This window comes from Panulirus ornatus, chromosome 35, assembly GCF_036320965.1.
Source record: "Panulirus ornatus isolate Po-2019 chromosome 35, ASM3632096v1, whole genome shotgun sequence".
In the NCBI taxonomy this organism is placed as follows: domain Eukaryota; kingdom Metazoa; phylum Arthropoda; class Malacostraca; order Decapoda; family Palinuridae; genus Panulirus; species Panulirus ornatus.
In genome coordinates, this window is record NC_092258.1 from 6,923,376 (window position 1) to 6,951,026 (window position 27,651).

The window sequence follows — 27,651 nt, forward strand, 5'->3', positions numbered from 1 at the left end:
CGTTATCAGGGGTTTGTGGAGCAGTTCTGGCTTGGCGTCTGCACGGTGCAAGCAAGTTGCCCCATAACAGGGAAGAATCTTTATTGACCTTTTTGTAAGTTTGTTGACAGACGGATAATGGCGAGTTCTGTGATTGTGGTAGTGATACACACTGTCAAATGTGTTCCTGAAGTGAGGAATCATGTTGGTACTAGCAGCTAAGGTCCAAATATCAATTGCCTGATAAGGTGGTGGTTTTATGTGAAAAATGCTTACAATGTTCTGCGGTATTTTTTACATAATGACTTGTAATACATCCTGTGGAATCCACTTCAAATCGATGAACATAATGCAGTGCTCAAAATTGAACTTTAAGGAGGCTTTTCAGGAACGGAATTGACACAGAGGGTGGAACCAGCTTCCGCTTAGATCCTCACTAAAGTCGAAAACTTGACAGTTTCTTATCCTAGGCGAGACCTACTGAAGGCTTCTGCAAGCCTCCCTTGCTAGAATGTGTTCCAAAAGCTATTGACTTCGTCTAGTTACGCGCAGGTGCCCTTCCGTCAGAGCCCTTTGAGGTTCAGGATCCAAGGCATCTTTTAACATTCTTGTCAGTGAGGCATTGCCCCACGTAGGCATTCCTTCACCCTTAAGTCCCTTTTCATATGTAATCGATTTTGGAATTTAGTGATGCCATGAAGAAATGCTTTTATCAACGTGTGAGGCGATTTCGAAACCTCAGACTTTGATATTGCATGGAAATACTGTTTTATGTCGACGAAAGTGATTCAGAAATCAACATTTCTCCAGTTTATAGAAAATCATAACTGATATATTTGTAGATAAGCAGATAGATGCTCTATCAATCCACTGCAGGAATTACATCTTTAATATTCTACAGCTTGGTCCTCAAACCAGAGACTAAAACCGGTTTTTATTATAGGGTTTTGATCGTAGTACCCTTATATGGCGGCCAGTTTAAAACCATATTTATTAAAGATAAAAGGTATGTTTTATTGGCAATTCTTGGTAAAGGTGAAATAATTAAGTATATTTTGCCGAATAAACTCTGTGGGTAAATCTTGGTTCGGGAAGTTTAGTAGATTTATGGAACTAGTTGCCCAGTACAGTAGGGGTAGTTAGGTCTTTAAGTAGCTTTAAAAGAAGGTTGAATGTGTTTGTGGTTTCAGGCTGTTGATGGTAAGGTGAACCTAACCTAACCTAACATGGGCCAATAGGCCTCTTGCAGTATCCTCACTTCTTATGTTCTTAATAGATTAAAAAAAAAAAAAAACTAGGAAAGAAAGAGGGCGATGCACTCCGTCGTCCGATTTTCTGTTTGTAAACGGTACAAATCCCTTGTTTATCCCTGACCAACGGTAAGATGAACCAGCGTCATGGCAGGTATTTTCTGTAGGTCATATCAAAGTAAGTGTATAGGTCAAGACTCAGACCAGTGTGGTGTTCCATGAGCAACAGTCTCCAGCAAGAGCAACAGGTTGTGGGTCGAGACGTCGTGATTGTATGTTACACGTGTACAACCCCGCACTTCTTAATGCATAAATCCAGGTATGGTTTCCTTTGCTGTCTTCTATCATAAGACTTATAGAATAAATTCCTCACCCACAGTTTGACGGCAAGTGAGTGGGAAAAAATATGTATTCCAGGGCATTGTGATGCCTTAGGAAAGGTGATAATCAAAGATCCGTCAGAGTTGGCCATTGCGTCACTTGTTGTTGAGTTGGAAGTTTATCTGAGGTAAGAAACCTTAAGACGTTCACGTGCCCCTAGCAAGAGAGGAAGGAAAGGGGGAACTCCATTGATATTTCACATTGTATCTCGGGTTTTATGTTTCATTTTTGGTACGGTTGGTACAAGGGTTTCACGTACGGTGTCCTTTTTTTTTTTTTTAAGGAAAAAGCGACTGAGGACAGTTGTTAGAGTGTCATTTTAATGTTAAAATCGTGAAAGTTATAGTTTTGGGTCCATCGTGAAACACTGGAGCGGGAATTGTCACCCAGGTATTGCTAGAGACCTGTCCATATTCACGAGATTATTTGAGTGTATCTTTCCCGCTAAACTCTGCTGATTTCTAGGGCATTGAAGGGTTGATTTTGCCAGCGTCTCAAAAATTTAGGTAGAGTCCAGTGAGTCGTAACCTTTAGATAATACAAGATATAAGTAGATTGAAGGGTTAGTTTGGGGAACAACCATTTTAATTAGACGCTGAAAGTAGGTTTGGATAGGCAATGATTTTTGTCCTGCAGTGTAAGTATAACGTTTTAGTTAAACAGGAAATGTTGCAGAGGACGATTTGGAGTATCAGCTCTTTAGTCTTCGAATTTAGATAAAACGATGTGGTGGAGTTTATGAATATCAGGAAAGTTGTGAGGTTGATTAAAGTATTTGTAAGTTAAACCATGATGAATTTTTCTTTCACCTGAGATGGTCTTGATTAGGGTATTTTTTTTTTTTTTTTTGCATGTTCCATGGTAGTCACAACAAAAAATGAAACTTGTAAGATTTGATGAGCTTATGAAAACTTCATGGGATGGCTGCTTGTGGAGGTGTTGGGTGATTTATGAACATTGGGCTGATTTCTGTTTGTCGACATTTATTGGGAGTAGAGGGCATGGTCATGGATATGTCTGGTATATTTGGACTAGAATATTGAAAATAGGTAGATTAGCAGAATCTTTTGTCCCTTTATATCATTGGTTTTTACATATAGATAGAATGATTTATGAATGGTTGATACGAGGGTATATGTGTTGAGACTGGTGGTGACAAGAAGATGGGGGGGGGGGGGGAAATGAAGAAGAGACAGGAAGACAAGGTGAAAAATAATTTGAATGTTTGGGGCCTGAATATGCAAGAGGATGTAAGGCATACATGGGATAGAGAGAACAGGAGTGATGTGGTAAAATTACGCGTATTTGTTGACATTGTTATTAAGCTATACTCCTTTCAGTTATAACTGCTCCTCATACAGCCTCAGATTTCATACATTGTCAGTTTTTGTAACAGATATTTATTTGTAGTATCTAAGTTTTCCCATCTTTCTGATCTCAGGCATTGAAGATGACGTTAGCAGAGTACAAAGACTTGATTGCTACAACAGCGACTATAGTTACAGTCATACAGTTTTTAAGTGGAACTGACATTTGTCGAAAAATCATCAAACAGGGATCAACTGGAGACATATCGGGCTTCCCTTTTGTTGGAGGAGTATTTTCCACAAGGTGAGTGTATTTTGGGGGTTAAAACTGTTATATTAAACCAGTAGAAGGACAACATGAGTTTTTTCATAAAAAGAGAGGATTGTCTACTCTCACCTGAAATGTAACTAGCTAACAGTATCTTGCCTTAAAAGTCTTCTCGCATGAATATCTATAAAATATGTTATATCTTATAAACTATAGAATGTTAACATTGTTTTGTGTGATTATTTACAGCATGTGGCTCACATACAGTCTACTCTTACGTGATGCTTCTATGTCTGTGACTAATACAGTTGGTCTGGTTCTGCAGGTATGACAAAAAAATTTACTTCTTTGTAAGCTTCTTTATTGATTTTAATAGGTACATTTGTAGTGAATGGTATGAGCATAATGTTCTTGTATGGATAGAATATGGTTGATTATATCCTGTTGTGTTGCTTCTTTGTGAGATTCTGAGAGTTTTATGCTAGAGGATAAGTTGTATGATAAATGTAAATTTTTTGTTGTACTAAATTAAAGAGAAAAATTAGATTTTTTTTAGACTGACTTGTTGATAAAGTTATAGGTGAAAAAAGTTTTAGATTTAGAACTTTATCAAGTAAGAATGAGTATTGAAAACAAAGCTTTACTTTAAATATGTAGGCATCCTGTTCTGACAAAGTGGTTGATAAGAATTTGAGAAGAAAGCTGAATGGTAGGCAAACTGCTTAAACATAGAAGTGTTACTTTTGAAGTGTAAGAGGGAAATGATGTCTTGATTTGATATGTATGAATAAAACAGTGAATCTAGAGTGAAAAGTACCAAGGTTATTGAAAGACTTTTTAGATACAGGTTTACTTAAGTGAAAAGAGAGTAATGCAAAACCTCAAGGAAGATATGGAAATAGAACTACCTGAGTAAAGGATATTACGAGGTAAAATATACACAGTGAAAGAAAAGTTTATGTGTATATATATTATTATATATTTATTATTATGCTTAGTCACTGTCTGCCGTGTTAGTGAGGTAGTGCAAGGAAATAGACGAAAGAATGGCACAACCCACCCACATACATATGTATATACATGAACACTATATTTTGTTTTTGTTTTTTTTTTTTTGCTTTGTCGCTGTCTCCCGCGTTTGCGAGGTAGCACAAGGAAACAGACGAAAGAAATGTCCCAACCCACCCCCATACACATGTATATACATACGTCCACACACGCAAATATACATACCTACACAGCTTTCCATGGTTTACCCCAGACGCTTCACATGCCCTGATTCAATCCACTGACAGCACGTCAACCCCGGTATACCACATCGATCCAATTCACTCTATTCCTTGCCCTCCTTTCACCCTCCTGCATGTTCAGGCCCCGATCACACAAAATCTTTTTCACTCCCTCTTTCCACCTCCAATTTGGTCTCCCACTTCTCGTTCCCTCCACCTCTGACACATATATCCTCTTGGTCAATCTTTCCTCACTCATTCTCTCCATGTGCCCAAACCATTTCAAAACACCCTCTTCTGCTCTCTCAACCACGCTCTTTTTATTTCCACACATCTCTCTTACCCTTACATTACCATGGAAAGGTCTGTAGGGCCTGGATGTGGAAAGGGAGCTGTGGTTCCAGTGCATTACACACGACATCTAGAGATTGATTGTTAGCAGATGTGGCTTTTTTTTTTGGCTGATTCCTGGCGCTATCTCTGATGCATGAGGTGGCGATATTATTTTGTGTGGTTGAGAGAGTCTTTATGATGGAGGTGAGGAGATGTATGGGAAGGCCAGGACTAGGTGGAAAGAGAGAATGGTGGGGTAATTGTGGAAGAAGGTGACAAAGCCTGGAACACATTCTTCATACACTACAGTGCTGTACAGAATGAGATCGCGTAATAGATGAAGGTGGACATTATTAAACATCAGGTCTTTAAAAAAATGTATGACCTGCAATTTGGTCTTCTACAGTTGTTATAACGTGTAGATGAAATTTTTGATAAACTATTTTGTTTACTTCTTGTTTATGCATAGGGCTATAGTATATCAACAGATTCACTGGGAATTTGTGAAATAAATATTTATAGATATTTACTTCCATACATTCATAGAGATGCTGGTTTTGTCCAGTGTTTCTTTCAATGTACTGGACTGTCTTTAATGCTCTGAATTAAATTCTATATCTCAACAATTAGTGGAAAAACCATCAAGAAACTTTTCAATTACTTAAGATATAACAATAAGAAAACTCTTAATTGTAGGTGAGAGATCAGATATGAAGATTCCTATCACATAAAGGATAAAAATGACAACTTGGAAATCCCTTTTGTTTGTTGGATTTCTCTGTTGTGGAAAACAAAACAGTTATATGCATTACAAATCAGATGAAGAATTGTTGAAAATATTTTCATTTATGGATATGCTATTCAGAGATTTATATGATATTAGCATTACTAAGCAAAAACAATGTTTGGAAAGGCAAGAAGTTACTTTTATAAGTTTACCAAAACACTTCCCCGGTCAACTTTCCTTATACTTTTTCACTGTGATACAATTTACCATCTTGTAAATCGATGATACAATCTGGACAGATCTGAGAGCTGCTTTGTGATTTTAATGGCTTTGTAATGTCTTTTCATTTTTCCTCTTCTTTCATTTTATTTTGTGCTGCAGAAGTATGGGTCATTAAGGTAGGTTACTGTATTTGCTATGCCTGTCTAAGAATATTCCCCTTGGGTTTCTCCTGCTGTTTTATCACTTTGCAGTGAAAGCTGCCCAGAAGTTCTTTGAGCATATATTTTTTTGTCATGTACACAGTACATATTGCTCTTCACTGAATCAGAAAATGCTTCGAAGTGTGTGAACAGCTCACTTCTTTTCCTTTATTGTTCATTATGGGCCGCTTACTCATTTTCTTGTAGACATTTTTCTGCCATGGTAAGTGACACACATGCAGCAGACTCAGTACAGTAATAGGTGGCAGGTAACCACTGATCAGGAAGGTACTACTGCCTGAGTATTGGGAAGGTTAGTGATGGACTGCTGTCAGGCTCCTCTTCTTGGCCCAAGTTGTTGCCTTTTCGTTTTGCCTTGCATACACAAGGGTTACTAGCATTGACCATGAAGTGCACTCTTTCTTTATTACCTATAACACTCAGAAACTCGCATGACTTCTCTGTATTTTCCAGCAGTGAGCACTTTATGCTAACCCTGCCTAATGGCAATATTTCATCATAGGTAGAGAGGTTCAAGAGTTAGTGGCCTAAAAAGTGTTGAACTCTCTCCTGACATGGAAAAAACAGGTAATTACAATTAAGTAATTACATACACAGAGGTATCTTCACAGGAATTCCTGCTTGACAATGGGGAAATGGGGCAGCAGAAGTGTTTTTGAAGTAAAAAAAAATGAATTAAAGCATTTTTTAATAGGATAAGGCACAGTTGATGCCACCTAAGTGGCAGTTTGTCAGGTAAGACATCCTCCACTAATTATGTTAAACCAACCACAGATCATGACTTACAAATGCAAGGTATTCAGTAGCATTGCTGAGTGTGGGTAAACATAGCCATTAGGGCAACTATAAGATGGGAAAATACAATCTTTTTGATTCAAGCTGGCAGCTCTGTATACAGCTATCATTTGTCTCAAAGCTAGAGTCACTTGTGAAAGCAAAATAAGGCCATTAGCATTGCATAAACCAGGCAAGTAAGGTATTTTAAGGCAAAGTGGGAAAAATACACTTTTCAGTCAAACTAGGCTACACTAAGGCTGTTGTCTACCCTCCAGACAACACCACAGAAATCAACACCAAACCAACATTTTATTAAGTGATTTTCAGAATTAGCATAAAAACTAAAGTCATTTGTGGATGACTCATGTATTTTATTCATGTTTTTCTGTTAAGAAAATTAGTCATGCATCATATTTCTGGTTTTAAAGATGTCTTTTTTGTGATATTCCCAGGGTCTTAATCTCTGTATCTCTTTGCTAAGACACGAGCATATTGGTAAGGAAATAACGTTGTTTTCAAAAGAGATGCATTGTGCATAAGATGTTATCATTCAGCACAAATATGAATGACTTATGATCTAACCAACAGCTTTTAGAATTGAGTTACAGTACCCTATTACAGTTTAGTTCCTTTTGACTGAGTAAGCAAGTATTAAGGATACTACAACAAATTCAAAATTGGTTCCTTCTTGCTGATAGACTGAAAGTAGATATTTCAAATAGTATGTTGATAGCATCATATAGGGTAGGATGAATTTGAGTCCATTGTAGGGAGTGGGATGGTCCTTCCCCTTACCTGCTTGCAGAAAGGGGATTGAAATTATCAAATGAATGTCCACAAAAAATGCAGACATGTATGTTCTCAGTTCACCTAGCAAAATTGGAAAGAATTAATGATAATACGCTGTAGCTAGAATTACTTGAGAATGATGTGCGGGGGGCTGGATGGGAGCGGGGGGCTGGAAATCCTCCCCTCTCGTTTTTCTTTTTTTTTTTCTTCCAAAAGAAGGAACAGAGAAGGGGGTCAGGTGAGGATATTCCCTCAAAGGCCCAGTCCTCTGTTCTTAATGCTACCTCGCTATCGCGGGAAATGGCGAATAGTATGAAAGAAAAAAGAAAAGCATTAATGATGATAGTGGATCGAAATGCCTTTATGAGCATAGAAGACGCTGATGGATTGAAATGCCTTGTGTCATTTAGTCCTCTGAATTACTCTTGTTACTTAATGTTACTCCTTGTCAAGTAACTGAAACAATATCTTATGATATTCCACCATGGACAAGCAGTAATTTGACTATCCCATTTATAAATAGGTCAGTTTTGCAATTTGTAGATAATCACAGTAATTCTCATCTGTCAGTTTCATTGACAGCAAGCCAAGCAATCATGTTGATGAAATAAGAGATAGGATTTGAAGTGTCTGATCAAAAGTTCATGTTGTTTTGTTGGAAGTTTCATAGTGGCATGACTTAAACTGTGCAGTTGACTGTATTGTTGTTCCTCATTTTTTGTTTGAAGCTTTTACATTAGTTGAGCAGGTGTCCTTCCCTCAACCAGTGTGATTAGCTTAAGGTCTCTCTTTGCTTGGATAAAAATCTGTGTCTAAAAGAAAGAATTCTGAGACTTAAGGCAGGCTAAGGACATATTGCTATTACCCCACACTGAATTTGATGTGGGTTTCATAATACAGTTAAACCTGTTATCCATAATTCGAAACAATGAAATGTACAAAGCAATGTGTGCTTTTCAGTTTTGGTTAGCAATCCTTGATTATAAAAAAGAAAAAAGATCTGTAAGAATATTTCAAATTGCACATGCACTGCGTTACAGCGATAAGTGTGTGCACCGGTGTTTTGTGTTGCTGGTGATTGTTTACTGTCTTCCATTTGCTTTATGGCATGGTGTTGTGTGCTGGTCTTGCACATTTGTGTATTTTGTGCATCCTGAATTACTACTGTGGGTGGTGGCCCCTTTTAAGTGTCGTTAGCAATTGCCTGACTGCACCTTGAAGCCATCTATGTTTCGCATGAAGTGCAAGACGAACACTTTAAGCCTCTAAAAGAGAATGGAGTTGTGCAAGAGGCTGGCCATGGGCAAGTCCAAGGCTGCACTTATGAAGGACTTCAGTCTCATTTGCTTACATATATTAATATTTCTTGTAAATAGAATATTTATGAATATGTAATATATTTTAGAATATTACAATTTCTGAATTGTTGAATATATTAAAAAAATCTTTTAACTAGAAATTTTTCTATTCGACACAACTGATTCTCCCAAGCATTTTGGAGAACATTGTTTTTACTGTACTGAGAATGTCTATTAGTCTTTCCATATCTTTGATACCTGTTCCCTTTGGGAACTCTCTCGAGGAGGTGGAAACAGCAAAAGAATTTCCATAACTGGTGATCTCCAGTGATACTGTCGGTACAGGAAATGGGTTTCACACTAGTGTGGCAGGAATTTTATCATTGTTATCATTAGAAATACTAGCCAGAGATAAACAGTTGTAGGTAAAGGTGTTATTACCACTGTTTATGCAGATCAATTTTAAGAATGATTTTTTATTTTAATTCTAAAATCAATCAGCTGATGTACCACTAAACTCAGTCTGACTATGCCAAGGTGAATTCCATTTAGCCATTGTCATTGATTCATTAAGTGGCTTTGAAAATCTAATAAACTAAGTTTTCTCTAATTTATGTTACATAGTACATAGTATCACGGTGATTATTATTCATAAAGATTCATTGTAAACAAAATGTGTGGATTGGTTGTGTCACCAGGTGTGGGATGGCAAACTCTTATAGTTAGGGGTTTGAGATTTTTGTTAAAGCATTGTTTAAAGGGGATATTTCTGTGTAGTGTTTCTAAGCATTTACAAAAACTCCGGATTATTAATTGTAAGTGATAAGAAATCCTGTATATTTTTGGTTTATGTTACAGAAATTGGTCATGCGCACTGCTGATTGTATCATTCATATTTTTCTTATCAGTTCATATTTTTATGATGACTTGAGAATAGTCTTTTGATGCAAATTACTTTATCCTTGGAAATTAGGTGCAGTAAGGAGCATATTGATATGATACAGGGTTTGATTATGGAAGTCATGTCTTTCTGTTCTTGGTTAGTATCATTGGCTCTTGGGCAAAAATTGAAGTTGCCCTTGTTGATGAATCACATTGCTAAATATAAGATTATTCTTTATGCCTGTTGCCCTCCTTTCATTTGCACTTGTATATGTTTAAGCTTTTCTGCTCTGCAATATGTTTGAATAAGATAGTCTTGTATATGTGAATGAATTTTCTAACAAGTATAACACCTATTGCTGATTTAAGAGTCTGTAACATGTATAATTATAGCAAGTAATTTTGCTGATTAATTCGAGAAATGATGCTATTTTTTTTTCCTGCAGGCATGTTACCTCTATATCTACTTAAAGTACTGCATATCACCAGGACCTTGGTTTTCCACAAGGAGACAAATGATGGTGTTCTTTACTTTAATTGCTGTTGTGCAGTACTACGTATTCTTGTCAGGTAAATTTCAGCATCAAGTACTTCAGTATAGTATTTGAATGCAGTGAATACAGAATGGACTTTTTTGTAAAGAAGTAGTGCTTTTCAGAAGTGGTAAATGATGAAACAAAACCCCTATTTGAACTGATGTTGATCAACTGCTGATTTTCAGAGCCGTTTATATGCTAACCCTCAAAACTGAATAATATTTTGTCCTCATATTCACAGGCATGGACATAGAGTTGATCAAGACCCGTGTGGGCTTGACCTGCTGCGCTGCAAGCATCATCTTCTGTGCTTCTCCTCTCATCTCCCTGACAGAGGTTTTCAGCACCCAAAGTACAGAGACCCTGCCATTCCCCCTCATCTTCTCAACTTTTGTTGTTGCTGGGCTATGGTGGCTATATGGACTTGTTATTCAAAATAGCTTTGTCCAGTACCCAAATCTGATTGGGTTTGCCCTTTCAGGTTTCCAGCTCCTACTCTTCATAGTTTACCCAAACAAAAGAAAAGGTAACTGAGCACCTGTGAGGCTGACCTTTCTGCTGAATTATCTGTTCTTAACCCTATTGCATTTTCATGATATCCTATAGAATCTACAACTTTTATTTTGAAATTCAGATTGATCAGTCATGATCTCAGATGAATATTTTTTGCTGTTTTTATCATGTGACATAGTTTTTCATATGTTTTTGATGCAATGAATCACTGCTACTTTCACAGTTGTAAACTTGGGATTATATCCTTGAAACCTTTTAATTATGTGCACTTGATGGTTGATTAGAATGATGCTCGGGTTGGTAAGTCCTTAGGAGCCAAATTAAGTATCATTAGTCTGTAATTGTATAGCAGATGACATGTTGGATATGTAAATAATTTGTATATTTCTGTTTCTTTTATTGCAGATTATCCTGAATTAACCTCACAGTGATTTTACTTTTTATGTTTGAAATATCGAACACTTCCTTTATCATTCCTTAAGGATTCTGTTTATGATTCATCGTGATGAAAGTCAAGGGTGGTGGAATACACTTAATATGAAAATCTTAGATGTACTAAGTATATGGCTGTGTTTGTTCTCCATTTATGGGGGCACCTAACACATATTTGCCTTGATACTTAGGTGTGTGTATCTTTGCTATGTGAGAGAATATGGTACACATATGGGAAGAAAGATTAAACACTGACTCTTCCTGAATCCTTGAGAATACTGCCATTGTATCTATAGTGGCTCATATGTTGATTTATACATTTCATTAGTAGATGCAAAAAATATCAGGGTAGTTTTGAGATGCACCTGAAGCTCTTACATCACAGGAGCATGTTCACTTGAGAATCTTTCATTTGGAAAGAAGGTAAAGCAGTTTTTTTTTCTAATGTAAACTTGCAGTTGTATAAAGAATTGATTGATAATCTTTGTCAGTTTGTATTTCCATATCCCTCATGCCATTTCCTGCATTCAGATCAGGATGGTGCATTCCTAGGCATTTTGTTTGTTGACCAAGTCTGTACCTTATGGTGTATTGTTAAGTTTAATTTCACTCTTGTTAGCTTGTTCCATGAACTATGAGATATCTCAAATATTTTTAGGGTTAGGACCTTCTAACACTCCATCTAACTGAGGTGGTAGCACAAGGTTTCCTCACTTGTAGCTTTCTCATTTCAGGCTTACCTTTCACTATCAGAGACAAACACACTGTGACATCACCAACTCACTCCTGGAACTGATCCACTTAGCAGTACAAAATTATCTTAAATCACCTTTAGATGATGTCATCCATTTTTTTTTTCACCCTGCTGTGAATCATCTTTTTTATAGTTTCTTTAGAGTGTAATGCCATATGTATACTTTGGTTAAATTTCTAGAGTATGTAAACTGAATTTGTTATGCTTGTTATGTATGGGGTCTAATGTAGGGCAGTTTTTTGGTTGACATCCCTCCCCCATTACTGCCATTGTTTTTCCTCCTCCCCATGATTGGCTTTTTCTTCTGTTTTTTTGTTGTCTTTTGGAGGCTTTAAGCATATGATCCCCTTGAATGGGGAGTTAAACTAGATGTCAGGACTAGGAAAAAAATGTCACTGTGTTGAAGACAGCTTAGGATGTGCCACTTGGAGATGAATGGAAGCCTTTCAAGCCATTGCTTTCTTTCCTTTTTGTCCTTTTGACCACAGCTGACATTATGATAGCAAAGTAGCATCCACGGTGCATTAAATGAGGGAGGGTAGTGTTTCCTTCATGGAAACTTTTTTTACAGAATCAGGGTGAACAGAGATCACTTCCTAGGTGTAGTGGGTGGATTGAGTCATTAACAAGTTATATATATTTAGGCAACACCTTGCAGGGCCATGTATCTCTCTGTCTGTATCTCTGATGCTCTTTCCCTTCAGGAACTCCCTCAAGGGGATGGCCACAACAAAAGAGTCTTCATGACTGGTGAACTCCTGTGCTGCTTCTTATATAATGCCTTACCCTTAGGCCACTAACAGAGGGCATCTGTAGCAGATTGTTTTCAGTTTCCTACCCAGTGTTCCTACTGACTACTTTTACCAGTAGGACCACAGTTATTTTAATAGGGGTTTATAGAGAAGAGTTTTCTGTGGGGGCATCTCTGTTTGTGGTTTTTTTGCCCCTTTTATGGTGCTTCATGGTTTCTGTTCAAGATTGTTGTGCTCTCTTACAGCTTATTTTGGGGATAAGAGACAGGAACCGAAGTGAAAAGTTATTAAGGCTGGTGACCTTTGGTTAAACTATTAGATTCCAGTTCAGCCATAGGAGTTTTCCCCTCAATGATTAGCTCTTGTTTTAAGGACTAACTTTGTGAGGTAGCCCCAGGCAGATATCAGTTGATGTTTTAACTTTTTCTGCTTGTGTTTATATATCCAGCTGTTTTATGGTACTGTCAGTAGTGTGTAGAGTTCTCTTCATTTGCTAAGAAGGCAAAGAGAAAATTCTGTTCTCAACTTGTAGGTAATGTGGAAACCCAGACGACATTGATGATATGTAGATTTTAAGATGACCTTAGTTATTGGGAGGATTGCCGATGTTATGCATCAGTTTTTGGGAAAATTGTTGGAGAATAATATGGGAAATGTGAAAAAACAATTGTTTTAATGACTGATTGGGGGGGATTATGTAAGGAGGGAGGTATGCATGGTAGTTGTCCTCATTGATTTCACACTTGTGGGGAGTTATTACATAATAACTTCTTTACATGCAAGATTAGCATAATGGACTTTGATAGTGGATGATAGGTAAAGAAGTACAATATTTTCAAGGAAAAACCTCCAGTATTCTTCCCAGACATGCCAGCCACTCTGTATTTCATCACTTATTTATTTTGTTAAAGCTATATTATTTTTAGATATATTTATGTTATTCATCATAGTGCTGTGCTTGTATATGAAACATGAGTGTGTATGAAAAAGTTGATGTGTTCAGTATTCAGTAAAGAAAGAAGCAAATCCTTCAGTATCCTCCTCATGCTTGCCAGCCAATCTCCCTCACACTGAATGTTGGTGTGAAAGATGTAATATTTCTCTATTCATTCACGTTATTTACCACCAGCACTGTACCTGTGTACGACATGAGTACAGTAAAGCTTCTTGGAAAGTTAAGTTTTGCAGCCCTGTGCAAGGATATATTGAGGCTGCAGGTCAAAATGATATTGATACCTTTTTGGTAGAAATATTTTTTTGTGCAATAAACAAATCTTTCTAGAACGCTTCCCGAAGAGCTCCTCCTATCATTCTTTTAGTGGACTGATGTAGAGGTTCTCCATGATCCATTCCTTGGATAGCACCAGATTCTTCTCTCGCAGTCTGGGTTGATCCATCAGATTAGGCTTTCAGTCTTCAATGGGTCATGAACAGAAAGGAAATTTAATGCCTTGGTTTTCACACCCAGAGTATCCTGAGTCAGGATCCTGAGAATTTATTCTTTTTATGAAGAGTACTGACTTCTTGAAAAGTTGTAAAAGAAATTAGCACTTTTTGAACTGTAAAATCTGTCAGTGAAATGCATGAGGTGTCCACACAAGAACAGTGTTCATTTTTATTCTAGCTAATGGGTTGATAAATCCTAGATTCTTAAAGTGTAGAACTTTCTTTTTTTCTTTCATACTATTCGCCATTTCCCGCGTTAGCAAGGTAGCGTTAAGAACAGAGGACTGGGCCTCTGAGGGAATGTCCTCACCTGGCCTCGTTCTCTGTTCCTTCTTTTGGAAAATAAAAAAAAAATAAAAAATAAAAAAAAAAGTGTAGAACTGTAAAGCCTAAAAATTTTCCATTTTTGTCATCAACTCTTGGAAGACTATTTCGAGATTAGCCCAGTAAATCTGTAAAACCTTTGGAAATGAGATTTTCAAGGGGAACATTTATTGTCCAGCCATGAGTCTGTGAAACCTCATATTGTGGGAACTTTTCTGTTTTGATTGAGAACTTGTCTTACTTTCTCATCCTTGCCTTTACATTGTAAACCATATATGAGGAGGGTGACCTCTACCTTAGTGTTTCCTAGAAGCTTGAAAGTGGAAGAAACCAACAAAGGGGTCTTTGGTATTCACTTAACAGTCAGTGGGTCCTTGGTCAAGGCATGATGGATCTACCTTGCATGGCATGGAATTGCTTCTCTTGGGGAGTCTGTTGCTGGTGTGTTTGTGTCATTTTTAGAGGGACTTTGTTTCATTTTTAGGTAGAACTTTCTTACTTGCAAGTTTTTTCCCTAATCCCTCCCTTACTCATGTAAGTATGATTTCATTGCTCATGGTACACTCTGACAGAAGAGAGAAATAGTTTTTGAAATATAACATTTTTTCTTCAGGTTAGAATCCTACAAGAAATTATTTTCTTTTCCTGCCTTTCCTTCCCCTCTGTATTTTGAAAAACTTTCCCTGTACCAGTGGTATTTTTGGGGGTTAATGAACATGATCTGGAGATTCTAAGCTGCCAGATGGATCAGTCCGTTGGAGTGAGTGGGAAAGTCATCATTGTGGCAGACTCTAAATGGTCAAAGATGGGCCTGAAATGAGTAAGTTATTATAACCACACAATAGTAGTTAGTGATGGATTGGGAACGCTTGCACTACCATGGTTGTTAGACAGGTTATTAGAAGGTTCTAACCCCCAAATTATCCTGGAAATTGGTCAGTGTATGTGGGACACTACCTCTCATACTATCACCGTCATTGATCAAATGTTTTTTGAATTAGGGATTATTGATATTTTATCATTATTTGCATATGATTCCTCTTTGCATTTATGTGAGGATTTTAGTCAATACAGTACAAACTGTGGTGTGTTGTTGGTGTTGATATTTTTTCTGCATTGAAAATGTTTGTATTGATATATTTATAAGTATTTCAAGTTTAGGTGTTACTGGAGTCTGCTTACATAGCATTGCATCATGAGTGAAAAGTAACTTTAGGTGAGGCTGTATCACTGGGAGTACAGTCTCATCGAAGAAATTCTCACTCCATAGGAGTCCATCATGTCCCTGCTATTGGAGGAAGCACATCCTTGTAGCTGTGGGAGCTCCTGTAAAAGGGGTCCATGGGCAGTGATGAATGAATGAGTCCAAGTTTGTTATACTGTTAACTCCAAAAATTTTGAGCTAACCCCTTAGTCTTTTTTGTTTAAGTAAGGAATTGAGATGTCGATTAATATATGAATTTGTGATTTGCACACGTAATGTTCATGAAAATTGAAATTATGAAACTAGTTCCTTAGCTCATTGAAATTATGAAACTAGTTCCTTAGCTCCGTATGTCTCCTGATATTCTGGTAAAAAAATTTGTCCAATAGCTTCTAGCATAGAAAAGAAAATGATTTACAGTTTAGTAAGCACTACAATCTGTGTGAGTGATTTTGTGTACCAGTACTGTAATCATGTGGCCCCACTGTGTGAACAGTGTTGAGTTGCAGCTAGTATGTCACTTTCTCAGACCTAATCTTTCCCATTGCAGAATGATTACTCTGTATTTCTTTTCTATTGTTTCATTCTGTCTCAATTTTTTTCCATAAGCTGATTAAAGAGATTGTCAGCCTTTGAATTCCTCTTGAGCAGCTTTGCATATCCTGAAAGTAAGAATGAAGAAAACCAATAGATTAAGTAATGTAAATGGAAGAAAACAAAATCCAGAATAAACCAGTAACCAATATGAATCACATTATGTAGATCTAGTGAATATTATAATTTTGTAAGTTTAACTTTTTGAAGCTCAAGTGAAATGGGAATGACTGTAATGAATAATGAAAAGGTAGACTTGATGAATATGAGGAAGACGTAAGTAGTCATTAAGCCAAGAAGCTTACTCCATCCCTTGATAGTCTAGTTTACACTCACCATCCCCTTTAAGTATTTCGTCTTGTATATACATCATTCTTTCATAAGAATATTGATAGAATCACATGAAGATTTATTGTATTTTCATTCATATTGCCTGTAAAGAATACTTTCATTGAAATGAAGAAATCTAATGCATCAGGATAATGTTTCTCAGCCAGTCAGCCAAGAATCACCCTTTGCTATTCAGTGACATTGATAAATCCTTGTGATGCAGTTATATGGGCTTGGTAAGTATGTGATTGATCATGTTGTAATTTTGGAATTTTAGGGAAATTTTTTAGTAAAAAAGATAGTGCTTGTCCTTGTGCATCCAAATGTAGCTTACTGTTGAGTTTGTGCTGCTTTAAAAGTTTATGTTTATGTAAAATTGATGAGAAACACGAACATCTACCAGTCGTAATATCAGATGGCTATGCAACCGTCACACGAAAGTTTGATTACTAAAGCAAAGAAGCCTGATTTTCAGGTGGATAATTTTGAACATTTCCAGTCAGAAGGTAGGATAGAAGAAGCTATCCAGTCAGCATGTTGGCATTTGACATGTACTGAATGCTTCCCTAGTTACACTGCAGAAATCCATGTCTGTCTCCCCATACATTTTCAGATGTGGTCACACTTACACTTTATTAATTTTCCATCTATCCTGAGGCCTTGATTATCATCTGCTGACATCTAGGCATGGAAGTGGTAAGGTTCCTGAAGTATTCTGAGTCCAAGTTTTGAGTCCATAGGGTCATGATCTCATGAATTAAGCAAGGCATTAATGAGGTGTTGCAGGAAGCAACACCCGAATGTGCATTCTAAGCATCCAGTGCACCTAAAATCTCACACATACCTACATTTTCTTGCTTTTTGGGCGAGAATTTGGGATTTCTCCTTCTTAGGAAAGTGAAAGCCAACCATCATGGAACACAAGTGAAGGAAATACATTGCCCAGAAGCAAAATTCCCAAAAATGAAGTGGCAGCATGGAAGAGTAAAGAATATCCTTCCCTTAAAATAGCTTAAGTTAACTTTCCTCTGTATGCAAGTGATTTTTGGATTTTAGTAGAATAGGAGGAAGGCAGGTTTTATGATCATAATAGCTCATGATGTTCCTGTGCACAGCAGGAATAAGTCAGACTCTCTTAAGAAAACTTAACTCTGTGAAAACTTCATCCCTTATGATGTGCTGTCAATGGATTGAACCAGGGCATGTGAAGTGCCTTGGGGTAAACCATGGAAAGTTTTGGGGCCTGGATGTGGAAAGGGAGCTGTGGTTTTGGTTCATTTCACATGACAGCTAGAGACTGAGTGTGAACGAATGTGGCCTTTGTTGTCTTTTCCTAGTGCTACCTCGCACACATGCGTGAGGAGGGGGTTGTCATTTCATGTGTGGTGGGGTGGCAACAGGAATGAATAAGGGCAGACAGTATGAATTATGTACATGTGTATATATATGTATACGGAGATGTATAGGTATGTATATGTGCGTGTGTGGACGTGTATGTATATACATGTGTATGTGGGTGGGTTGGGCCATTCTTTTGTCTGTTTCCTTGCGCTACCTTGCTAACGTGGGAGACAGCGACAAAGTATAATAAATGAATAAATGAATAAAGACAGACTATGAATTATGTACATGTGTATATATGTATATGTCTGTGTGAGTATATATATGTATATGTTAAGATGTATGGGTATGTATATTTGCGTGTGTGGACGTGTATGTATATACATGTGCATGTGGGTGGGTTGGGCCATTCTTTCGTCTGTGTCCTTGGGCTACCTCGCTAACGCAGGAGACAGTGACAAAGCAAAATAAATAGAATATAGATAAAAATGTATATATGTAGATTTTTATATATATGTATAATAAAGATATTTATTTATGTATTTATTTTGCTCTGTCCCTGGGGATAGGGGAGAAAGAATACTTCCCAGGTATTCCCTGCATGTCGTAGAAGGTGACTAAAAATGGGAGGGAGCGGGCGGCTGGAAATCCTCCCCTCTTGTTTTTTTTTTTTTTTTTCAAAACAAGGAACAGAGATGGGGGCCAGGTGAGGATATTCCCTCAAAGGCCCAGTCCTCTGTTCTTAACGCTATCTCGCTAACGCGGGAAATGGCGAATAGTATGAAAGAAGGAAAAAATGTATATATGTGTGTGTGTATGTTTTATACACATTCACAATTTTCCATATAAGTGAGGTTGTGTCAAGAACAGATTACTTAGTGGTTCCCTTCTCTGTTCCTCTTCTTTTTTTTTTTTTTTTTTTTTTTTTTTTTTTTTTAAGTAAAGCAGTAGGAGAGCATTTCCAGCCCCCAGCCCTTACTTTAATTGCCTTCTACAACACACAGGAAATACCTAGGCATTATGCAAAATTGTTTACAAGGTTTTGGAAAATCCCCATACGAGCATTTCTTCGTCACTGCCATCTCTTCAGTGATAGGAGAGGCCACCTTCTGCAACTAGATTTTTCTCAGCTTTAGGGCTATAGATATTTTTATGACCTATCACTACACATGTCATCATAGTTGCATCTGTATGTCAGTCTGTGTGTGGACACAGTAACTCAAGGACAGTATGGGATAGAAACTTTATACACTGTAGGTTTATTTTGCACATATTTTCATTTATTTGCATATCAAGTAGGTCTTGTAGCTTGATTCCATTTGCATGTGGTTAGACTGCATGTGAAAAGTCATCTCCAGTAAGGTTGTATCGTTGTCAATGGACAAATGTGAGTGCATTCTCATCAAGGAGTTTTTCACCCATGAGGAGTCTATCATTTTCCCAGCTTTAGGTCAGAGTGTGGGCTTAGGGCCACATTAGGTACCCAGGAGTTGTATATTTAATTATTGTTTGGATTTTATTTTTTGTAGTGTGACAATGCTGAATGATGGGAAGTTCAAATTTGTAACATGTCTCTCTTTGGCAACAATAGATGTGGTATACAAATTTTTGCAAATTTATGATCTCAAGGACATATGTTTTCATTAAATGGCCTTATACAGTATTAACTTTTGGTGAAACATCAAGCATTAAAGTTGCCTGTAGTTGACTTTTGTGTGATCGCTGTATTTTCATTGTGAATATTTTGAATTGAAAGAGATGCAATGATTGTCCAGTTAGGATTTCTTGCAGCTTTTGTGTTACAAGTAGCTGGCTTTTGTATGTTTGCATTTTTGAATTCTTAGAATATAATGATATTATTTGAATTATTCATCATTTTTGCAGCGATGGGGAAATCATAACTCTTAAGTTCTTCACTCTCTTAAAGTGTATGCTGTGTTGGTTTTCTTATCTCAGCACCACGCAATCAAAGTGAATATTAAAAACTTTATGAAAGTGTGGCATATCATCTTGCAGGCTTGTTATGTTCACTTGAAGCTTAAGCTCATTCAGTAGTCAGATTGAAACAATACCTTTCATTCTAGTCATTAAACTTGAATATAGGTATATTTTTAGCTATTCAGCTCAGTTAACCCTTTTGATATAATGTTTTTCCTCATCCTGTGATAATTAGCAAGTAGTCAATGTGTCTTGAGAAAGGGTTAGACGTGTTTTTTATTTTGATGTTCATATACCTGTGTTGAGTGGTGCACAGGAAGTGTCAATCTTCATGTTGTGTAACATACTTAGTATTTGCACTGATAGATTTTGAAGTATGTTCTGAGGAAGTAAATTGAACCTGGATCCCATTTATGTAATTTGAGAGATTATGTGATAGTCAGCCATGGGTAGTGATGGGAATCGGAAACTGTAATTGTTTTAGCTCATTATAACTTGCTGATAATTGTTACATCAAATTCCCCAATGATCAAAATTTTCCCCCAAGTAATCTCATGTGTACAAGTTAGTGGGTGCAGTAAAACTAAGGGCAGACTCTTTATGTAATCATATTATGTCACCTGAAGAACTGTTAAAATTCAAGGGAAAAAGTGCTTTTATGCTTTATATTTGATTGTTTTCAATTTTCAAGAGTAATTCAATCCATAAATGCCACTTACAGATACTTCTGTTTCTCCAAGTATTTCTTACACACATCCTTCAAAGCAAACACCTAATCCACATGTCCTCTATCATTCCTGAAACCACAGTGTTCTTCCCCAGTGTGCCATGTTTTGAGTGCCATAAATGGTAGTACATTATTTATGTGATAATTATAGGTCTTTTCAAGGTTATATCCTTCTACATACACCAAAACAAGGACCATATAGTTTTTATAAGTCATTAATTTACATATTCCATTCTCATCATGTACATATTTTTTTACATTTAAAATGCATTATTTATGTATGTATGCACACAGACTGTAATATTCTCTATATGAATTAATGAGTGATCGGGGCCTGAACATGCAGGAGGGTGAAAGGCGGGCAAGGAATAGAGTGAATTGGATCGATGTGGTATACCGGGGTTGACGTGCTGTCAGTGGATTGAATCAGGGCATGTGAAGCGTCTGGGGTAAACCATGGAAAGTTGTGGGGGGCCTGGATGTGGAAAGGGAGCTGTGGTTTCGGACATTATTGCATGACAGCTAGAGACTGAGTGTGAACGAATGGGGCCTTGTTGTCTTTTCCTAGCGCTACCTCGCACACATAAGGGGGGAGGGGGATGGTATTCCATGTGTGGCGAGGTGGCGATGGAAATGAATAAAGGCAGACAGTGTGAATTGTGTGCATGGGTATATATGCATGTGTCTGTGTGTGTATATATATATGTGTACATTGAGATGTATAGGTATGTATATTTGCGTGTGTGGACGTGTATACATATACATGTGTATGGGGGTGGGTTGGGCCATTTCTTTCGTCTGTTTCCTTGCGCTACCTCGCAAACGCGGGAGACAGCGACAAAGCAAAATAGATAAATAAAAATATGAATTAATGAGAAAATATCTTAGTTTTCATAAAATGAATTTGAAAGAGTACAAGAAGAATTGACTCTTACTGTGAAAATGACTATTGTAGTTGCTGCATAACCCTGGCTTACCATTGTGATGATGCAGTTACACTTTTACGGGCAATTTATAGGTAGCTGATATGTGGAATTATTTATTTCAGTCTGTGTTGTTAGGTTGGTAGTGACATATGTGAATAAGATGAGATGTTATGCATCAGCTAGGAACTTAAACAAGGGTACGAAGGTGTAGAGCTACAAATATGGCTCAACTTAATGAAAGAATTAAGGAGCATGTGTAAGAAGTTGGTGTCTGTAAGAATGAGGATGGATGTATATATATGTATGAATATATAGTGGTCTGAACATTGTGGTATGGATGTAAGGCTTGAGCCTTGAATTTAAAAGAAAGGAAGTGAGAGGGGTAGATGTGTTGGAAATGATACATCTGAAGATGATATATGGCATGAGGGAGGATGATTATGTAAGTAATGAGTGTTGGAAACTTGTGGTAATAAGTACAGTGTGAATGAAAGGGCCAAGCACTGTGGTGAAATGATTTGGAAATGGAGAGGATGAGTGAAGACAGATTGATTAAAAGGATATGTGTATCTGAATTGGATGAAGGAAGGGGAAGGAGAGGCTTAGGAGAAGATGGAATGATGGAGTGAAGGAGGCTTGAGGTATCGGTGCTTGTCTAAAGTATTTGTGATGATGAGGAGATGGAAGGATGAAGTGAAGGAGGCTTTAGTTGTCAGTGCTTGATTATTCCTAGGGGCGAGGCGCGTGGATATTGCTAAAGCAATTTGATAAATGGGGATTGACATTCTGTCAGTGGGCTGAACCATGGGATATGAAGTGATCAAGGTAAATAGTGGAGTAGCTTGCATGTTATGTCTTGGGATGGTTGTCCATGATTTTGATGCATTTTACATTACAGCTAGAGACTTGATGTCTGCATATGAGGCCATTACTTATTTGCTCTTAATGTTACTTTGATAAAGTGGGTATTGGAATCAAGTATAACTTTATTGATTACCCAAAGTTTCCATTTTTTGCTCTTTCAGTTGGGTGTATGTAAAAAAATTAGTCTGGACCATTTTTTGGTTGTTCAGTACCTTTATTGATACATGTTCTAAAGGTTGATAATCCATAGCATTTTTGTGCTATATACTTGAGTTGCGTTGGTTTTTCTTTAGCATTCTTAATATCTCAGATTTTTTGGTGTAATTTTTATGAACTTCTTTCTATAACCCTCTTGTTTTTAGATAAATTAGTTAGTAAATAATTGCTACTCTATTTCGGACATAAGAAAGGAGAGAGATAAGAAGTGAAGAAATTACTTATGCAGTATAGTAATAGAGGCATGATGGGTGAAACAAAATGAAACTGTTAATGCACTGAAACTTTGGTAGTAGTTGGTAGGACTCATATATATATATATATATATATATATATATATATATATATATATATATATATATATTATCCCTGGGGATAAGGGAGAAAGAATACTTCCCACGTATGCCCTGTGTGTCGTAGAAGGTGACTGAAAGGGGAGGGAGTGGGGGGCTGGAAATCCCCCCCCTCTCTCTTTTTTTTTAATTTTCCAAAAGAAGGAACAGAGAAAGGGGCTAGGTGAGGATGTTCCCTCAGGGGCCTGGTCCTCTATTCTTAACGCTACCTCGCTGGCGCGGGAAATGGCAAATAGTTTATAAGAAAAGAAAGATATATATTATATTTTTTTTATTATTATACTTTGTCGCTGTCTCCCGCGTTTGCGAGGTAGCGCAAGGAAACAGACGAAAGAAATGGCCCAACCCCCCCCCATACACATGTATATACATACGTCCACACATGCAAATATACATACCGACACAGCTTTCCATGGTTTACCCCAGACGCTTCACATGCCTTGATTCAATCCACTGACAGCATGTCAACCCCGGTATACCACATCGCTCCAATTCACTCTATTCCTTGCCCTCCTTTCACCCTCCTGCATGTTCAGGCCCCGATCACACAAAATCTTTTTCACTCCATCTTTCCACCTCCAATTTGGTCTCCCTCTTCTCCTCGTTCCCTCCACCTCCGACACATATATCCTCTTGGTCAATCTTTCCTCACTCATTCTCTCCATGTGCCCAAACCACTTCAAAACACCCTCTTCTGCTCTCTCAACCACGCTCTTTTTATTTCCACACATCTCTCTTACCCTTACGTTACTCACTCGATCAAACCACCTCACACCACACATTGTCCTCAAACATCTCATTTCCAGCACATCCATCCTCCTGCGCACAACTCTATCCATAGCCCACGCCTCGCAACCATACAACATTGTTGGAACCACTATTCCTTCAAACATACCCATTTTTGCTTTCCGAGATAATGTTCTCAACTTCCACACATTCTTCAAGGCTCCCAGGATTTTCGCCCCCTCCCCCACCCTATGATCCACTTCCGCTTGCATGGTTCCATCCACTGCCAGATATCTAAAACACTTTACTTCCTCCAGCTTTTCTCCATTCAAACTTACCTCCCAATTGACTTGACCCTCGACCCTAGTGTACCTAATTACCTTGCTCTTATTCACATTTACTCTTAACTTTCTTCTTTCACACACTTTACCAAACTCAGTCACCAGCTTCTGCAGTTTCTCACATGAATCAGTCACCAGCGCTGTATCATCAGCGAACAACAACTGACTCACTTCCCAAGCTCTCTCATCCCCAACAGACTTCATACTTGCCCCTCTTTCCAAAACTCTTGCATTCACCTCCCTAACAACCCCATCCATAAACAAATTAAACAACCATGGAGACATCACACACCCCTGCCGCAAACCTACATTCACTGAGAACCAATCACTTTCCTCTCTTCCCACACGTACACATGCCTTACATCTTCGATATATATATATATATATATATATATATATATATATATATATATATATATATATGAATCAAGGCATGTGAAGCGTCTGGGGTAAACCATGGAAAGCTGTGTAGGTATGTATATTTGCGTGTGTGGACGTGTGTATGTACGTGTGTATGGGGGTTGGGCCATTTCTTTCGTCTGTTTCCTCGCGCTACCTCGCAAACGCGGGAGACAGCGACAAAGTATAAAAAAAAAAAAAAAAAAATATATCATAGGGTGGGGGAGGGGGCGAAAATCCTGGGAGCCTTGAAGAATGTGTGGAAGTCGAGAACATTATCTCGGAAAGCAAAAATGGGTATGTTTGAAGGAATAGTGGTTCCAACAATGTTGTATGGTTGCGAGGCGTGGGCTATGGATAGAGTTGTGCACAGGAGGGTGGATGTGCTGGAAATGAGATGTTTGAGGGCAATGTGTGGTGTGAGGTGGTTTGATCAAGTAAGTAATGTAAGGGTAAGAGAGATGTGTGGAAATAAAAAGAGCGTGGTTGAGAGAGCAGAAGAGGGTGTTTTGAAATGGTTTGGGCACATGGAGAGAATGAGTGAGGAAAGATTGACCAAGAGGATATATGTGTCGGAGGTGGAGGGAACGAGGAGAAGTGGGAGACCAAATTGGAGGTGGAAAGATGGAGTGAAAAAGATTTTGTGTGATCGGGGCTTGAACATGCAGGAGGGTGAAAGGAGGGCAAGGAATAGAGTGAATTGGATTGATGTGGTATACCGGGGTTGACGTGCTGTCAGTGGATTGAATCAGGGCATGTGAAGCGTCTGGGGTAAACCATGGAAAGTTGTGTGGGGCCTGGATGTGGAAAGGGAGCTGTGTTTTTGGGCATTATTGCGTGGCAGCTAGAGACTGAGTGTGAACGAATGGGGCCTTTGTTTTTTTTTCCTAGTGCTACCTCGCACACTTGAGGGGGGAGGGGGAAGGTATTCCATGTGTGGCGAGGTGGCGATGGGAGTGAATGGGGCAGACAGTGTGAATTGTGTGCATGGGTATATATGTATGTGTCTGTGTATGTATGTATATATATGTGTACATTGAGATGTATAGGTATGTATATTTGCATGTGTGGACATGTGTGTGTATACATTGTGCATGGGGGTGGGTTGGGCCATTTCTTTCGTCTGTTTCCTTGCGCTACCTCACAAACGCGGGAGACAGCGACAAAGCAAAATAAGTAAATAAATGAATATATATATATATATATATATATATATATATATATATATATATATATATATATATATATATATATATATATATATATATGTGTGTGTGTGTGTATATAGTGACTATTTGTAGTAATGAGTTAGTAAGTGGATTTGTATCAAGAGGTTCACCCTTTGCTGTACTTCCCCTCTCCATCCAATCTCCACAGGACAGTTTGTGATAGGTTAATTTAGTAATATATTATGGCCATACAAGTTATGATAACTCACTTTTTTGTAGATATCAATTATGTATAGTTCTTAAATAGTGATGTGTCATTACTGAAATTGCTTTTAACCCCCCCATCTTCCAACATTCCCCACCTTAGTAACCACCACCTTCAAGGCATTAACTTTAAGCACTGTACCACAGCCATGAAAGCTATATTTATATTACCCTACTTTGCTTTTACATGTAATTCATTCATTTTATAATGGGAATTAGATGATTCAAAGCCCTTTTTTTCCAAAGTGTGATTTCAGAATGGCATATCACCTGACTTTTAAGGGTTAAATTTTCTCCAAAGCAGTATACTTAACTGTACTAAAAATCTTTTGTTATTGTTTCTTCTTTGATTATACATTTGTAATTTATTTTTACTGTCCAACACTCACTGACGTTCCAGGAGAGCTTGTGGGAGAGACAAGACAGGTGTAGTATCCCAGCATCCGTCCAGGGACCACACATAATCCACAGGAGTGAGATGCACTCAACCCTTCCTTGTAAATATTAAGTATTTTTAAGGATTTTCAGATGTATATTTTTTTAGATTAAATTTGGATAATCATATTGTTCATTGCCACTGTAGGTATTGACATTTAGTTCAATTAATCTAATACATGGGAGAAATGTGAAGGTGCAAACTAAGAAAGAAATGAACAAGTGAAATTTATGCTCTTGAAATTCTTTATTTCTTTCTAATGTTGGGCAGAATAATATGAATTTTTAGTGAAAACTTGCACCTAGTCAGTGAAGCATTTTGGGTAAACTGTGTTAAGGGCACCAGTCTATGTCAGAATTAGAATTGAGGTGTTGATCACTGAAAACTGTTTTTTGGTTAGTTTTACCTATAAATGCTTGACACTGAAAGCTTGGATAATTTTATGCAGGGATTGATAGTTACATGGACACTTGGAGTTGTTTAATGAGAATTTTTGGCTTTATGTTATGGATTTTTTATCTGCTATGTTTTTTCAAGCATTAAGTTGACTGAAAGTGTTAAATTTCTCAGACCTTGACTTGACTCTCTACTATTGGTAATGGAAAGTGCAATATTACCTTATTTTTGATATTACAGGCTGTTTCCTGTAAAATGGATTTACTCATTGGATGTGTGCCAGTTGCTGTGTGTTGTAGATTCAGCTCTTCAGAAATTTTTTTTAAGTATCTTAGTGTTATTTTCAGTATTTGAATTACTTTAAGGTTTTCCAGGTCTCTTGGCAAGAGAGGTATTTTTAACTCTGTACCAGAGTAAAGTGTATTGGCTTCATGTCTTTTGCTCATGAACACACCACGGAGAATTTGACGTCCTTGGGCTAACATATATGGTGTGGGTGGTGTGTAAAGTCAGTGTCCAGCCAAGACAAGAATATATAGTGGGGGTGACATATTTCTTTGTCATCTCATTAGCAAAAAAGAAAAAATAATTATGTTTTCCATTTCCGTGTGCCTTTTTGTGTGTTACTGCGTTAGTAAATGGTACAATATTACTCATATGTTGAAATACTCACTAACCTAGTACCTGAAGCAGTTTTATTTGTGCATGTTGGAAATGATGTATTGCTTACAGAAGGAAGAAAAGTTTCATAGATGTGAATTTCATCTTTGTAACCTTTGTTAATATTACATTTACTTGAGTATGTGCACAGTAGGAATTCAGTTGGTTATAATGGCAAATATATTTCTTTAGAAGTGTGAATTAAAGTCTACTCGTATATGTGTTAAATGAAAATTTTCAAACTAGTTAAGGAAAAACTAAAATTCATGTAATAAAACCTAAACATGGAAAGGGATATACTGCATAGATGGAAAGGAGATAGTTTTGCTCGTGTATTGATCCCTTGG

At 37.5% G+C, this 27,651-nt stretch overlaps 1 protein-coding gene across 7 annotated transcripts; it reads left to right on the top strand.

Annotated features, from left to right (window-relative positions):
* Positions 1-27,296, top strand: LOC139760115 (sugar transporter SWEET1-like). Of its 7 annotated transcripts, none has more exons than XM_071682969.1 (6): positions 1-94; positions 3,052-3,221; positions 3,435-3,510; positions 10,110-10,233; positions 10,441-10,725; positions 26,213-27,296. In XM_071682969.1, the coding sequence occupies exons 2-6, from the start codon at positions 3,061-3,063 to the stop codon at positions 26,242-26,244; spliced, it is 678 nt and encodes a 225-aa protein (XP_071539070.1). In that variant the 5' UTR covers positions 1-94; positions 3,052-3,060; the 3' UTR covers positions 26,245-27,296. The 7 variants fall into 7 exon arrangements, with proteins under 7 accessions (XP_071539070.1, XP_071539065.1, XP_071539066.1 ...); XM_071682964.1 differs by lacking the exon at positions 1-94 and adding an exon at positions 1,099-1,179; XM_071682965.1 differs by lacking the exons at positions 1-94; positions 26,213-27,296 and adding exons at positions 1,099-1,179; positions 11,118-11,284.
* Positions 27,297-27,651: the final 355 nt, after the last annotated feature.

Bases quoted from the DNA above. Each gene is read 5' to 3' on its own strand.
- LOC139760115 (XM_071682964.1), top strand. The intron at 10,234-10,440 runs GTAAATTTCAGC...TCATATTCACAG, and splicing joins GTACTACGTATTCTTGTCAG to GCATGGACATAGAGTTGATC. The intron at 10,726-26,212 runs GTAACTGAGCAC...CTGACGTTCCAG, and splicing joins TTACCCAAACAAAAGAAAAG to GAGAGCTTGTGGGAGAGACA.